The 14,075-nt window shown below is 41.0% G+C and overlaps 1 protein-coding gene across 4 annotated transcripts in view; it reads right to left on the minus strand.

Annotated features, from left to right (window-relative positions):
* Positions 1–14,075, minus strand: part of LOC311107014 (serine/threonine-protein phosphatase 4 regulatory subunit 3-like) — a 32,514-nt gene that overhangs the window by 13,332 nt on the left and 5,107 nt on the right. For all 4 annotated transcript variants that reach the window (XM_084149465.1, XM_084149464.1, XM_084149463.1 and 1 more), the window contains exons 5-7: positions 12,546–12,623; positions 10,649–10,765; positions 10,246–10,362 (exon numbers count right to left, since the gene is read on the minus strand). In XM_084149465.1, the coding sequence (XP_084005591.1) occupies positions 10,246–10,362; positions 10,649–10,765; positions 12,546–12,623 (312 nt within the window). The remainder of the gene's footprint in view (positions 1–10,245; positions 10,363–10,648; positions 10,766–12,545; positions 12,624–14,075) is intronic.

The raw sequence follows: 14,075 nt of genomic DNA on the forward strand, positions 1-14,075 counted from the left end.
ACCCCCTTTCGGAGACATTTGAAACCCCACCTCTTTAAGGAATACCCGGGATAGGAAAAAGTAATCCTTCTACCCCCCCCCCCCACCCCACAGCGGAGTCACTCACCACCTTCCGGAGACATTTGAACCCCCCCCCCCCCCCAAATTGTAAAGTGGTTATCCCACTGGCTATAGGGTAAACGCACCAATTTGTGAGTCGCTCTGGCTAAGAGCGTCTGCTAAATGACGTTAATGTGCCCTTGAGCAAGGCACTTAACCCCAATTGCTCCTGTAAGTCGCTCTGGATAAGAGCGTCTGCTAAATGACTAAAATGTAATGTAAATGTAATGTAAATGTGTCTTTTATACAGGTAACAAGCTGAGATTAGGAGCATTCCCTTTAAGAGTGTGCTCCTAATCTCAGCTCGTTACCTGTATAAAAGACACCTGGGAGCCAGAAATCTTCCAATCCAAAAGTTATGGGCAGAGATAGAAAGCTGGCTGTCAGAAGTTTTACAATCTAAATTCACTTTTAATCAAGGCATGGCATATGGGGGTGAGGTGAGATACCCAATGGGTTGGACAATTTCATTGTCACTTATATTGAAGAAGCCATTACATAAATACTGGAAGTCAAATCATCCTCCAACGTTAAGAGAATGTAAGAATCAAATGCTTAATCATTTATTTATTTTTATTTTTTAATCTGGCTAGACAGAAACAACATAACACAATTAGAAGTGTAAGCATTAAGGTGTAAGTATTAAAAACAGCATTGGGTGTGATGTCATTAATGTTTGTGGAAATGTATGGCTGTAAACGTTAAGTTGTTTATTGTTTTTATCTATGTATGCTTTTTGTTTGTTGTCCCCCAAAAAGGCTCAATATAATATATTTAAAAAACGAAAACAATGACATCCGGTTTTGTTGCGGCATGATGAGTGGCCTATATGTGGTGGCGTTCCAGGTCATCTTTATTGCAGTCGAGCTGTGCAGAGGACCCAGGATCTCAATGCCTGGAGAAGTGTTTAACGGCTCATGAATCACATTGATGGGCAATAGAAATGTTCCAAAATGCACAGCAGCGCAACAGCAAAACAGATGAACTGGAATGCATCCACTCATAATGTTCCAACACACACAACCACAAACAAACACACCCAGGGTTTTTTCTGGATCAAAAAGGGGCTTAGGTGGTGGGCGTGGCAGAGGGCCGGGCAAAGTTTTTAAGCTAACTTCCTGCAATTCTATGCATTTTGCCATAGCTAATGCAATGTTCTTTTGCTAAAAAATTAAAGTCAATACTGCTAAATCATTGTTTTTGGAATTTTCAATTCGCAGACTGTCTAGCTTTTATTTTGGTGATTGTTAGCAGGGTTATATTTTTTGGTCGCTAGGGTGCCAGTGAAAAAAATGTAGCTGTCACGTTAGTTTTTTGTTCACATTTGATTATCATTATTTAAAAACAACAATGGGTATGCAAACCATGTATTCAAAAAGTTTGGTCCGAAGTCTTGGTTGAATCTATGCGATGCGCAATTCAGTATTCATGCGCTGACTGAACGAAACATTTCTAAAAAGGCAAAAAACATTCCCAAGTAAATGACTGCAAAGTAGGCCTAACTGGCGGAATGTTATCATGATGATTTGTGTCAATTGTGGGTCTTTGTTTTGCAAACTCTGCAATCACATGTAGCCTACAATGTACATTGTACAGTACAAAACCACTGCTAGCTAAACAACGGTATCTTGCTAAGTGAACAATTGAATAAAAGGGCAACTACACACTCCCCCTAAAAAAAAGTATTGCTCCCAGACCTTAAAAGTAGTCTCCTGATGTGGTTTAAGCATTGTTGTGGACTTAGAACATCCACTTTTTTGTCGTTTTTCCAATAAAGAAATGTGATTGAGTGAAAACCTGAAAACATTTGGAAAACTCAGAAACCGGGAAAAACTAAACCAGGAAAACTGAATTTACCAAAAGATAAAATTGATTTTATAGGGCCCTACAAATGTAGACTGACTGTTCAAAATCTCTGACAATAACACCCTTTTCAGAGTGCCAAAGGTTTTATTTTCCCCCTTCAAACAATCAAACTAAACAAAAATATGAACGCAATATGTAAAGTGTTGGTCCCATGTATCATGAGCTGAAATAAAAGATCCCAGATATTTTCCACACACAAAGCTTATTTCTCTCATATTTTCTGCATACATTTGTTAACATCCCTGTTAGTGAGCATTTCTCCGTTGCCAAGATATTCCATTCACCTGAAAGCTGTGGGATATCAAGAAACTGATTAAACGGCATGATCATTACACAGCTGCACCTTGTGTTGGGAATAATAAAAGGCCACTAAAATGTGCAGTTTTGTCACACAACACAATGACACAGATGTTTTGAGGGAGCATATAATTGGCATGCTGACTACCAGAGATGTTGCAAGAGAATGGAATGTTAATTTCTCTACCATAAGCCACCTCCAATGTCGTTTTATAGAATTTGGCAGTACGTTCAACCGGCCTAACAGCCGCAGACCATCTGTATGGCGTCGTGTGGGCGAGCCGTTTGCTGAAATCAACGTTGTTAACAGAGTGCCCCATGGTGGCGGTGGGATTATGGTATGGGCAGGCATAAACTAGACAATGAAGATACAGAATTGTCCCAGTTCTTCCATGGCCTGCATACTCACCAGACATGTCACCCATTGAGCATGTTTGGGATGCTCTGGATCGACGTGTATGTTCCAGTTACTTATAATATCCATAATTTCACTGAGCCATTGAAGAGGAGTCGGACAACATTCCACAGGGCACAATCAACAGCCTTATCACCTATATGCGAAGGAGAGGTGTCTCGCTACATGAGGCAAATCGTAGTCACACCATATACTGCATGGTTTTCTGATCCACGCCCCTACCTTAATGTATCTGTCACCAACAAATGCATACCTGTATTCCCAGTCACGTGAAATCCATTGAATTTATTTCAATTGACTAATTTCCTTATATGAACTGTAACTCAGTAAAATCTATGAAATTGTTGCATATTGTTTATATTTTTGTTCAGTATCAATATGATATTGTCAAGTTAAAATGTAATTATTTTTGTATGGAGGGTAGGTCATTATAGACAATTGGCTACTTGCTCAGCCCGTAAATTAAAGATAACATTTAAATCATGCGCGCATCATCCGCTTTCCCGTACAATAATCATTTTCATTTGGGCCATTAGCTTTCAGTTGGCACTGGCCCGGTGTTTCACTTGCAAATTTACCTGAATGTCAAGTCCTGCAAGGGCATGCTAAGTTAAAAGATTCTGTTTGGAATGCAGGTACATTATGGGACACAGGTCAGGTCATTATTCACTGATGCGACCAAATCATCTGCTGGTGCCATCAACTGAAAAAGACTGTAGCACCAGTGCCACCAGTAGAAAAAGTTAGCCTAGAACCCTGGTTAGTTCTCATAAGATTATATTATGTATATACAGTACCAATCAAAAGTTTAGACACACCTAATCATTCAAGGGTTTTTCTTTATTTTTACTATTTTCTACATTGTATAATAATAGTGAAGACATCAAAACTATGAAATAACACATATGGAATCAAGTAGTAACCAAAATAAGTGTTAAACAAATCAAAATATATTTTATATTTATAAACTTATGACTGGTAGTGTATGTATGTAAAGTATGTATGTAAAGTATGTATGTATGTATGTATGTATGTATGTACAGTGGGGAAAAAAAGTATTTAGTCAGCCACCAATTGTGCAAGTTCTCCCACTTAAAAAGATGAGAGAGGCCTGTAATTTTCATCATAGGTACACGTCAACTATGACAGACAAAATGAGGAAAAAAATTCCAGAAAATCACATTGTAGGATTTTTTATGAATTTATTTGCAAATTATGGTGGAAAATAAGTATTTTCCACCAAGACCAAAGAGCTGTCAAAGGACACCAGAAACAAAATTGTAGACCTGCACCAGGCTGGAAAGACTGAATCTGCAATAGGTAAGCAGCTTGGTTTGAAGAAATGAACTGTGGGAGCAATTATTAGGAAATGGAAGACATACAAGACCACTGATAATCTCCCTCGATCTGGGGCTCCACGCAAGATCTCACCCCGTGGGGTCAAAATTATCACAAGAACGGTGAGCAAAAATCCCAGAACCACACGGGGGAACCTAGTGAATGACCTGCAGAGAGCTGGGACCAAAGTAACAAAGCCTACCATCAGTAACACACTACGCCGCCAGGGACTTAAATCCTGCAGTGCCAGACGTGTCCCCTTGCTTAAGCCAGTACATGTCCAAGCCCGTCTGAAGTTTGCTAGAGTGCATTTGGATGATCCAGAAGAGGATTGGGAGAATGTCATATGGTCAGATGAAACCAAAATAGAACTTTTTGGTAAAAACTCAACTCGTCGTGTTTGGAGGACAAAGAATGCTGAGTTGCATCCAAAGAACACCATACCTACTGTGAAGCATGGGGGTGGAAACATCATGTTTTGGGGCTGTTTTTCTGCAAAGGGACCAGGACGACTGATCCGTGTAAAGGAAAGAATGAATGGGGCCATGTATCGTGAGTTTTTTGAGTGAAAACCTCCTTCCATCAGCAAGGGCATTGAAGATGAAACGTGGCTGGGTCTTTCAGCATGACAATGATCCCAAACACACCGCCCGGGCAACGAAGGAGTGGCTTCGTAAGAAGCATTTCAAGGTCCTGGAGTGGCCTAGCCAGTCTCCAGATCTCAACCCCATAGAAAATCTTTGGAGGGAGTTGAAAGTCTGTGTTGCCCAGCGACAGCCCCAAAACATCACTGCTCTAAAGGAGATCTGCATGGAGGAATGGGCCAAAATACCAGCAACAGTGTGTGAAAACCTTGTGAAGACTTACAGAAAACGTTTGACCTGTGTCATTGCCAACAAAGGGTATATAACAAAGTATTGAGAAACTTTTGTTATTGACCAAATACTTATTTTCCACCATAATTTGCAAATAAATTCATAAAAAATCCTACAATGTGATTTTCTGGATTTTTTTTCCTCATTTTGTCTGTCATAGTTGACGTGTACCAATGATGAAAATTACAGGCCTCTCTCATCTTTTTAAGTGGGAGAACTTGCACAATTGGTGGCTGACTAAATACTTTTTTTCCCCACTGTATACATACAGTGCCTTCGGAAAGTATTCAGACACCATTACTTTTCCCACATTTTGTTACGTTACAGCCTTATTCTAAAATGGATTAAATAAACAGACATTCCCAGCAATCTACACACAATACCCCAGAATGACAAAGTGAAACGAGGTTTAGACATTTTTGTTAATGTATTACAAATTAAACATAAATACCGTATTTACATAAGTATTCAGACCCTTTGCTATGAGACTCGAACATTTAGCTCAGGTGCATCCTGTTTCCATTGATAATTTTTTAGATGTTTCTACAACTTTATTGGAGTCCACCTGTAATAAATTAAATTGATTGGACATGATTGGAAAGGCACATGCCTGTCTATATAAGGTCCTACAGTTGACAGCGCATGTCAGAGCAAAAACCAAGCCATGAGGTCGAAGGAATTGTCCACAGAGCGTCGAGACAGGATTGTGTCGAGGCACAGATGTGGGGAAGGGTACCAAAACATTTCTGCAGCATTGAAGATCCCAAAGGACACAGTGGCCTCCATCATTCTTAAATGGAAGAAGTTTGGAACCACCAAGACCCTTCCTAGAGCTGGCAGCCAAACTGAGCAATCGGGGGAAAAGGGCCTTGGTCAGGGAGGTGGTCGATGGTCACTCTGACAGAGCTCTAGAGTTCCTCTGTGGAGATGGGAGAACCTTCCAGAAGGACAACCATCTCTGCAGTACTCCACCAATCAGGCCTTTATGGTAGGGTGGCCAGACGGAAGCCACTCCTCAGTAAAGGGCACATGACAGCCCGCTTGGAGTTTGCCAAAAGGCACCTAAAGACTCTCAGACCATAACAAACAAGATTCTCTGGTCTGATGAAACCAAGATTGAACTCTTTGGCCTGAATGTCAAGCGTCACGTCTGGAGGAAACCTGGCACCATCCCTACTGTGAAGCATGGTGGTGGCAGAATCATGCTGGGGGGATGTTTTTCAGCGGCAGGGACTGGGAGACTAGTCAGGCTTGAGGTAAAGATGAACGGAGCAAAGTACAGAGAGATCCTTGATGAAAAACTGCTCCAGAGCTCTCAGGACCTCAGACAGGGGCGAAGGTTCACTTTCCAACAGTACAATGACCCTAAGCACACAGCCAAGACAACGCAGGAGTGGCTTCGGGACAAGTCTCTGAATGTCCTTAAGTGGCCCAGCCAGAGCCCAGACTTAAACCTGATCGAACATCTCTGTAGAGACCTAAAAATAGCTGTGCAGCGACGCTCCCCATCCAACCTGACAGAGCTTAAGAGGATCTGCAGAGATGAATGGGAGAAACTCCCCAAATACAGCTGTGCCAAGCTTGTAGTGTCATACCCAAGAAGACTCGAGACTGTAATCGCTGCCAAAGGTGCTTCAACAAAGTACTGAGTAAAGGGTCTGAATACTTATGTAAATGTGATATTTCAGTTTTTTATTATTATTATGAATTAGCAAAAAAATCTAAAAACCTGCTTTTGCTTTCTCATTATGGGGTATTGTGTGTAGATTGATGAGAAAAAAACAATTTCATCAATTTTAGAATAAGGCTGTAACCTAACAAAATGTGGAAAAAGTAAAGGGGTCTGAATACTTTCCGAAGGCACTGTATGTTTGTATGTTTGTATGTTTGTATATATATATATATATATTTATATATATATATATTTATTTTTTTGTGTGTGTATATATATATATATATCTATCAATTATCTTTTCTACATACATTCTACATGATTTTAGTTGTTTCCATATCTTTTTTTATTTCATTTAAACAACGTTGTTTTCTTACCCTGTTTGGACTTAGGCGGCCCCCCCCCAAAAAAACGGTAAGATGGCCCGCTCAAAGATTTCAATGGCAATAATATCCCTGACACCTTTACGACAATTGTGCACTAAGATCCGAATGAAACAGTAAAGAATAAAATGAAGCCACAAAATAAGACCACTAACTATCCAGTTACTTTCGTGTTTAGTGTTTATACAAATAAAAAAAGCAGTGCAATAAGTTTTTCTTTTCTTTTCTCAGACGGCCACTTTGCTGTCAATCACTCCGAGCCCCACAGTTCTAGGACCCGGTAGGGTTGTCAGATACCAGTACAGCGATACTCAAAGGTATCTTGGCAAGGAAACAAAACATGAAGCGGACAACATTTCCTGAGGAAAACAGTCCTAATGTTGGAAATAAGCAGCCTGATGTTGTCACCCAGAATCACATTTGTTTATTTTCCAAGCTATAGTACACTACATTTGACATAAAGCAGTTTTTTTTTTAAGGACCAAAGTGTTTAGTCTGCTTTCCGTTTTCCTATGGAAAATCTGGTATCTTAGTATCGTGATACCTACATTAAGCTCTGTCACAGTCGGACTGCAACGCCTCAAGGGGCAGAAGCAAGATGTTCTTTAGAATTGGCTTAAATTACCATACGGTAGGACCTCAGACATATGAACACGTCGGGAATGGAGGTCGATCGCTGATCAGAACACTGAAACGTTTAATCTTAAAATTCACTTAAACGGATCAAACCTCCATAATAAATATTGATTGCATGTTTACATGCATTTTAATTTAGGCCAAGACGAATACTGTAAATGTCTGATGTGTTTTAGCACACACAAGCAGCATTTACATTCAGGGCCTAAAATGTTATTTTTGGCCCACCAGCCACTGTGGCAGGTAGATATAAAAATCTACCAGACACAATTAAAATAATTTTCGCTAAAATTACACCAACAAAACACAAAAAAACTGATGAGCATGCTCTGTAATAGCATATTACTAGTAATAAGTAAAATGTGTTATATTATATAATTTAATTTTTTGTGACCTGAGTCTTTGAACATACATTTTCACTTGTCCCTTTAAGTGCGGGAGGTAACCGTGGTAACGCAACTCATTTGTGCCTGTGAGATTGAATCAGACTATTAGAAGCGTTGTCTTCTCTTCCCTAGCAGTTGAAACTCAAACATTGAAAAACAACCTACTTTTATGCCTGCTTCTAAAAATGAATCATTCACTCCGCTCTTCACGTACTCACAGCCCCCAGCCAGGCAGTGCTGCAGCGTGAGATGGGATAGGCTACAGTGGGGAAAACATTTATTTAGTCAGCCACCAATTGTGCAAGTTCTCCCACTTAAAAAGATGAGAGAGGACTGTAATTTTCATCATAGGTACACGTCAACTATGACAGACAAATTGAGAATTTTTTTCTCCAGAAAATCACATTGTATGATTTTTAATGAATTTATTTGCAAATTATGGTGGAAAATAAGTATTTGGTCACCTACAAACAAGCAAGATTTCTGGCTCTCACAGACCTGTAACTTCTTCTTTAAGAGGCTCCTCTGTCCTCCACTCGTTACCTGTATTAATGGCACCTGTTTGAACTTGTTATCAGTATAAAAGACACCTGTCCACAACCTCAAACAGTCACACTCCAAACTCCACTATGGCCAAGACCAAAGAGCTGTCAAAGGACACCAGAAACAAAATTGTAGACCTGCACCAGGCTGGGAAGACTGAATCTGCAATAGGTAAGCAGCTTGGTTTGAAGAAATCAACTGTGGGAGCAATTATTAGGAAATGGAAGACATACAAGACCACTGATAATCTCCCTCGATCTGGGGCTCCACGCAAGATCTCACCCCTTTGGGTCAAAATGATCACAAGAACGGTGAGCAAAAATCCCAGAACCACACGGGGGACCTAGTGAATGACCTGCAGAGAGCTGGGACCAAAGTAACAAAGCCTACCATCAGTAACACACTACGCCGCCAGGGACTCAAATCCTGCAGTGCCAGACGTGTCCCCCTGCTTAAGCCAGTACATGTCCAGGCCCGTCTGAAGTTTGCTAGAGTGCATTTGGATGATCCAGAAGAGGATTGGGAGAATGTCATATGGTCAGATGAAACCAAAATAGAACTTTTTGGTAAAAACTCAACTCGTCGTGTTTGGAGGACAAAGAATGCTGAGTTGCATCCAAAGAACACCATACCTACTGTGAAGCATGGGGCTGGAAACATCATGCTTTGGGGCTGTTTTTCTGCAAAGGGACCAGGACGACTGATCCGTGTAAAGGAAAGAATGAATGGGGCCATGTATCGTGAGATTTTGAGTGAAAACCTCCTTCCACCAGCAAGGGCATTGAAGATTAAACGTGGCTGGGTCTTTCAGCATGACAATGATCCCAAACACACCGCCCGGGCAACGAAGGAGTGGCTTCGTAAGAAGCATTTCAAGGTCCTGGAGTGGCCTAGCCAGTCTCCAGATCTCAACCCCCATAGAAAATCTTTGGAGGGAGTTGAAAGTCTGTGTTGCCCAGCAACAGCCCCAAAACATCAATGCTCTAGAGGAGATCTGCATGGAGGAATGGGCCAAAATACCAGCAACAGTGTGTGAAAACCTTGTGAAGACTTACAGAAAACGTTTGACCTGTGTCATTGCCAACAAAGGGTATATAACAAAGTATTGAGAAACTTTTGTTATTGACCAAATACTTATTTTCCACCATAATTTGCAAATAAATTCATAAGAAATCCTACAATGTGATTTTCTGGATTTCTTTTTCTCATTTTGTCTGTCATAGTTGACATGTACCTATGATGAAAATTACAGGCCTCTCTCATCTTTTTAAGTGGGAGAACTTGCACAATTGGTGGCTGACTAAATACTTTTTTCCCCCACTGTATATAGGATTAGTAGTTCTTTGACCTTGTGCGATTTAATTTACCAGCTATGAAACAAAACGGCAAAAATACTTTGAAAACAGCTACTGCAGCATTTATTTTACTATAAATGTGATCATACTTGACTGTTTTTATTCACAAATGCGAGTGAAATGCTCGCACTGTGGAGCCCTGACCACCCGCCAACGTGGCTGGTAAAATCGACATCTTACCCGCCAATGCCAAAATCGACCTGCATTTGGCAGGTGTTCATTTTAGGCTGTTTACATTTGTCTATCTGTAGCCTAAAGAAGTCAGTTGTTTTGCGTTTAATATAAGTCCCATTTCCATAGTCTGAAACTCTGAGATTCATATCTCTGTCGTCCTATTGCATATGGGGGGATGCAGGTATAGGTAAGAGAGCTGTACTTACGTCGTCGTTCTGCTGGGACTCCTGCATGATAAACTCTCGTACCATAGAGGGGTTGTACTCCACCAGATAGGAGAAGATATCGGTGGCTGCGCCACGCACCTGCACATCATCCATCCCCTGATGGCACACGCACACACAACATTCACGACAGTCACAGAAGACAATGGAATCGAATATGAAGGATCAGAACAGAGTAGAATAACACTGTAAAAGACAGCTAAGAAATACAAAGCAGTCTGAATTTATGAGTCTAATATTCCATCAATGTAGATCTGAAAGAACTGTGTAGGTAATGGGTATAAGCAATATGGTCCACCTTGCCCTCAAATTGACAAGGTGGAATTTACACAAGTGCCTAGGGGTTATGAGGTAGGGGCTAGGGCTTGTGTGTGTGGGCACTCACCAGTATAACCTCTAGTGCAGGGAGAATGCCCATGTTCGACAGAGTCTTGAAGAAGGTGTCTCTGTTTTGAGGTTGTAATGTTTGTGAGAAGGCGCAGAACTCCTTAAGGAAGTTTACCTGTGGGGAAAACAATGCTTTGTGTTAGCCAATGACTAACTTACTAGGACCAGCCTAAGTAAGACGTTTTGGCATCCTCCTCAATTATTTCATTTGCATGTCTCGTTTGCTATGTGTGTTTTTATGTTTGTTGTCTAATGCAGTCTCTCCCAATCCCAGTTCTGGGGGCGGACATTTTTGTTTTCGCCCTAGCACTAACACAGCTGATTCAACTAAAGCAGAGGTGTCAAACTCAATCCATGGATGTCCGAGTGTCTGCTGGTTTTTGTTATTTCCTTTCAATTCATGTCCAATTAAGACCTAGACAACCAGGTGATGGGAGTTCCTAACTAATCAATCACCTTAAATGATCGATCAAGTACAAAGGAAAACCTGCAAACTGTCCATGGAATGCGTTTGACACCCCTTAACTAAAGGCTTAATGATGAGTTGATTATTTGAATGAAGTGTGTGAGTGCTAGGGCAAAAAAAAAATGTGCTGCATCCCCAGGACCAGGAAACATAAGTATGTGCATCTCTCCTTTCATGAACAATTCGATACGCATCTAGATACATGGGCTCCGATACAGGAACAATACGTTTACTTTTAAACGATTCGGTTTGATTAGGGGAACGAATTGATGCGATTTGGTTGGAAACAAATGCTTTTTGCATGAACCCATTATTTTTTCCATTTGAAATGAATATCTGCTGCTGATGGGAGATCAGCAGCTGGATCTGTCTGAAATGACTTCTCTAATGCCGGGTGTACACTACACGACTTTCAAAATCCTAACATCGCTGAGCCTCTCACATTAAACGACCGTCATTCCTGTAGTTTTTTTGTCTTGCCAACGTAGTGGTGTGCACACTAACCCCTCTGGGGCAGACGGGGTGTCACACACTACAACTCTTCACTTGGTCGTGAAGATTCTCCATACCACCACACTGTCTCGTGAAAACAATAACGTGATGTGATTCGATTGTTAATGTGGCTAAAACAGGCTGTGGCTCAAAGCAGCCTCAAAAAAGGTTTTCAGTCAGACATTCACGCTTGACATAGAGTTGAAATTTGTAGGCAACAATTTGAATTGAATAACATTGCAAATTTGACACTTTGGCTTTGGTTAAAGGCAAGTACAAAAGCACTACTAGTCATCACTCCTGCTCGAGTCTACACATTCTGGGTAATGCGAAACAACGTCAACTGGCTTCTTCTCTGGCGAGCTCTCATTGGCTATTGCTGATCACCGTTCTCAAAACATGTAGTGTGAGATGTGCAACCCAAGAACATTGCAGATTTTGTGCAGATAAAATCAAACAGGTTTGAAAATATCGGGACGTCTGGGACTGCTGAAAGACAAGATCGGTAGCCCTCTGATTGCGTCTCTGACCCGATCACATTAAACAAGTGTCAGTGACAGCCGCGTGTCCCGAGTTGGCAACGACTTGGGGAATTTGTATCCGATCTCAAAAAACGTGTCTGGCACAGCTAAATCAGGGACAAAAGTGTGTAGTGTACTTTCGGCTTAAGCTGCGTGGCCCTCAGTGTGTGTGTGTGTGTGTGTGTGTGTGTAGGCACCTGAGCTGAGCCATAGGGCAGGCTGAGCATCTACCACCCCACTATCAGATATACCACCCAACTTTTTTTTGTTTTTATCTGAAATCACCATCACCCACTGATTAACTTAACATTTCTGCAAAATGAAAGAATACAGGGTGTAAGGAAGGTGGTGATATTTGTAGTGTTGGTCAGGTAAACAAACAACAGTTGTGTTTGTGCTGCTGTCAGTTGGCGTACCAGTTCGTGTCTCTTGTCATCGTCTGTAGCCTCATCTGTGAGCTGTGCAAAGAGGTCAGTCAGGAACTTCTCATCGTCCTGACCGAGGGAGGAGAGAAAAAAGAAGAGAACATGAAAGATGAGATGGAGAATAACGGGATAAAGTTGCTCATGGACACTAAGCTGATCCTAGAGATGTGCCTATGAAGGCAATTTCTAGCTGTCGCTTGTGTAACTGCACTATAGCGTTCAATTTCAGACATTTTGGCAGTTGGTCTACTGATGTTTAGCTGTCCCACCATTCCCGACTCTAGGGTTGTTTCAGTAGGCACGAAACAGGAGAAAACATTTTGAAACAGGAAGTAATACCTGTCCTTGTTCAATAAGAACGCTCATGAACTTTCCATAGAAAAATGTTTTGCTTTTTTTTTTTCAATCAGTTTTCTTCCATTTGGTCTCTGATGAACACGACCCATAGACGGATTGGCTGACGTCACGAAAATTATGTACGCACATCCATGGGGCCAGAAGCCGTGCTTTGTTATGATTCTGAATTGTCAGATGGCTAGCCAAAATTACAAGAAGCTGCCATGTGGGTAATCGTCGGTGGTTCGTTTCAGCTAGTTGTATCTTGTTCTTACTTTTAGGTGTTTTGACTGATTATGGCAATGCTAATATGGCAAAAAAAACACTAGCTAGCTAACCAACAACTGTAACAATTTATTTAAGAGACAAGCACCCATTGTGCAAACGAATACTGAACAAAACTATAAACGCAACAATTTCAAAGATTTTACTGAGTTACAGTTCATATAAGGAAATCAGTCAATTGAAATAAATTCATTAGGTTCTAATATATGGATTTCACAGCTGGGAATACAGATATGCATCTGTTGGTCACAGATAACTTCTTTTTTTAAATCAGAAAACCAGTCAATATCTGGTGTGACCACCATTTTCCTCATGTAGCAAGACATCTTCACATAGAATTGATCAGGCTGTTGATTGTGGCATGTGGAATGTTGTCCCACTCCTCTTCAATGGCTGTGCGAAGTTGCTGGATACATATTGTCTGCGGCTGTGAGGCCGGTTGGACATACTGCCAAATTCTCTGAAACGACGTTGGAGGTGGCTTATGGTAGAGAAATTAACATTCAATTATCTTGCAACAGCTCTGCATGCCAATTGCGCACTCCTTCAAAACTTGAGACATCTGTGGCATTGTGTTGTGAGACAAAACTGCACATTAGAGTGGTATTTTATTGTCCCCAGCACAAGGTGCACCTGTGTAACGACCATGCGGTTTAAGCAGCTTGTTAATATGCCACACCTGTCAGGTGGATGGATTATTTTGGCAAAGGAGAAATGCTCACTAACAGGGATGCAAAAACGGTACAGAAATTGAGAGAAATAAGCTTTTTGTGCAAATGGAATATTTCTCGGATCTTTTATTTCAGCTCATGAAACATGGGACCAACACTTTACATGTTCCGTTTATATTTTTGTTTAGTGCATTAATATTTTCAGTAAACATTTGGAGACAAAAGATAG

The sequence above is a fragment of the Coregonus lavaretus genome (genome assembly GCF_964263955.1).
Source record: "Coregonus lavaretus genome assembly, chromosome: 31".
Taxonomy (NCBI): domain Eukaryota; kingdom Metazoa; phylum Chordata; class Actinopteri; order Salmoniformes; family Salmonidae; genus Coregonus; species Coregonus lavaretus.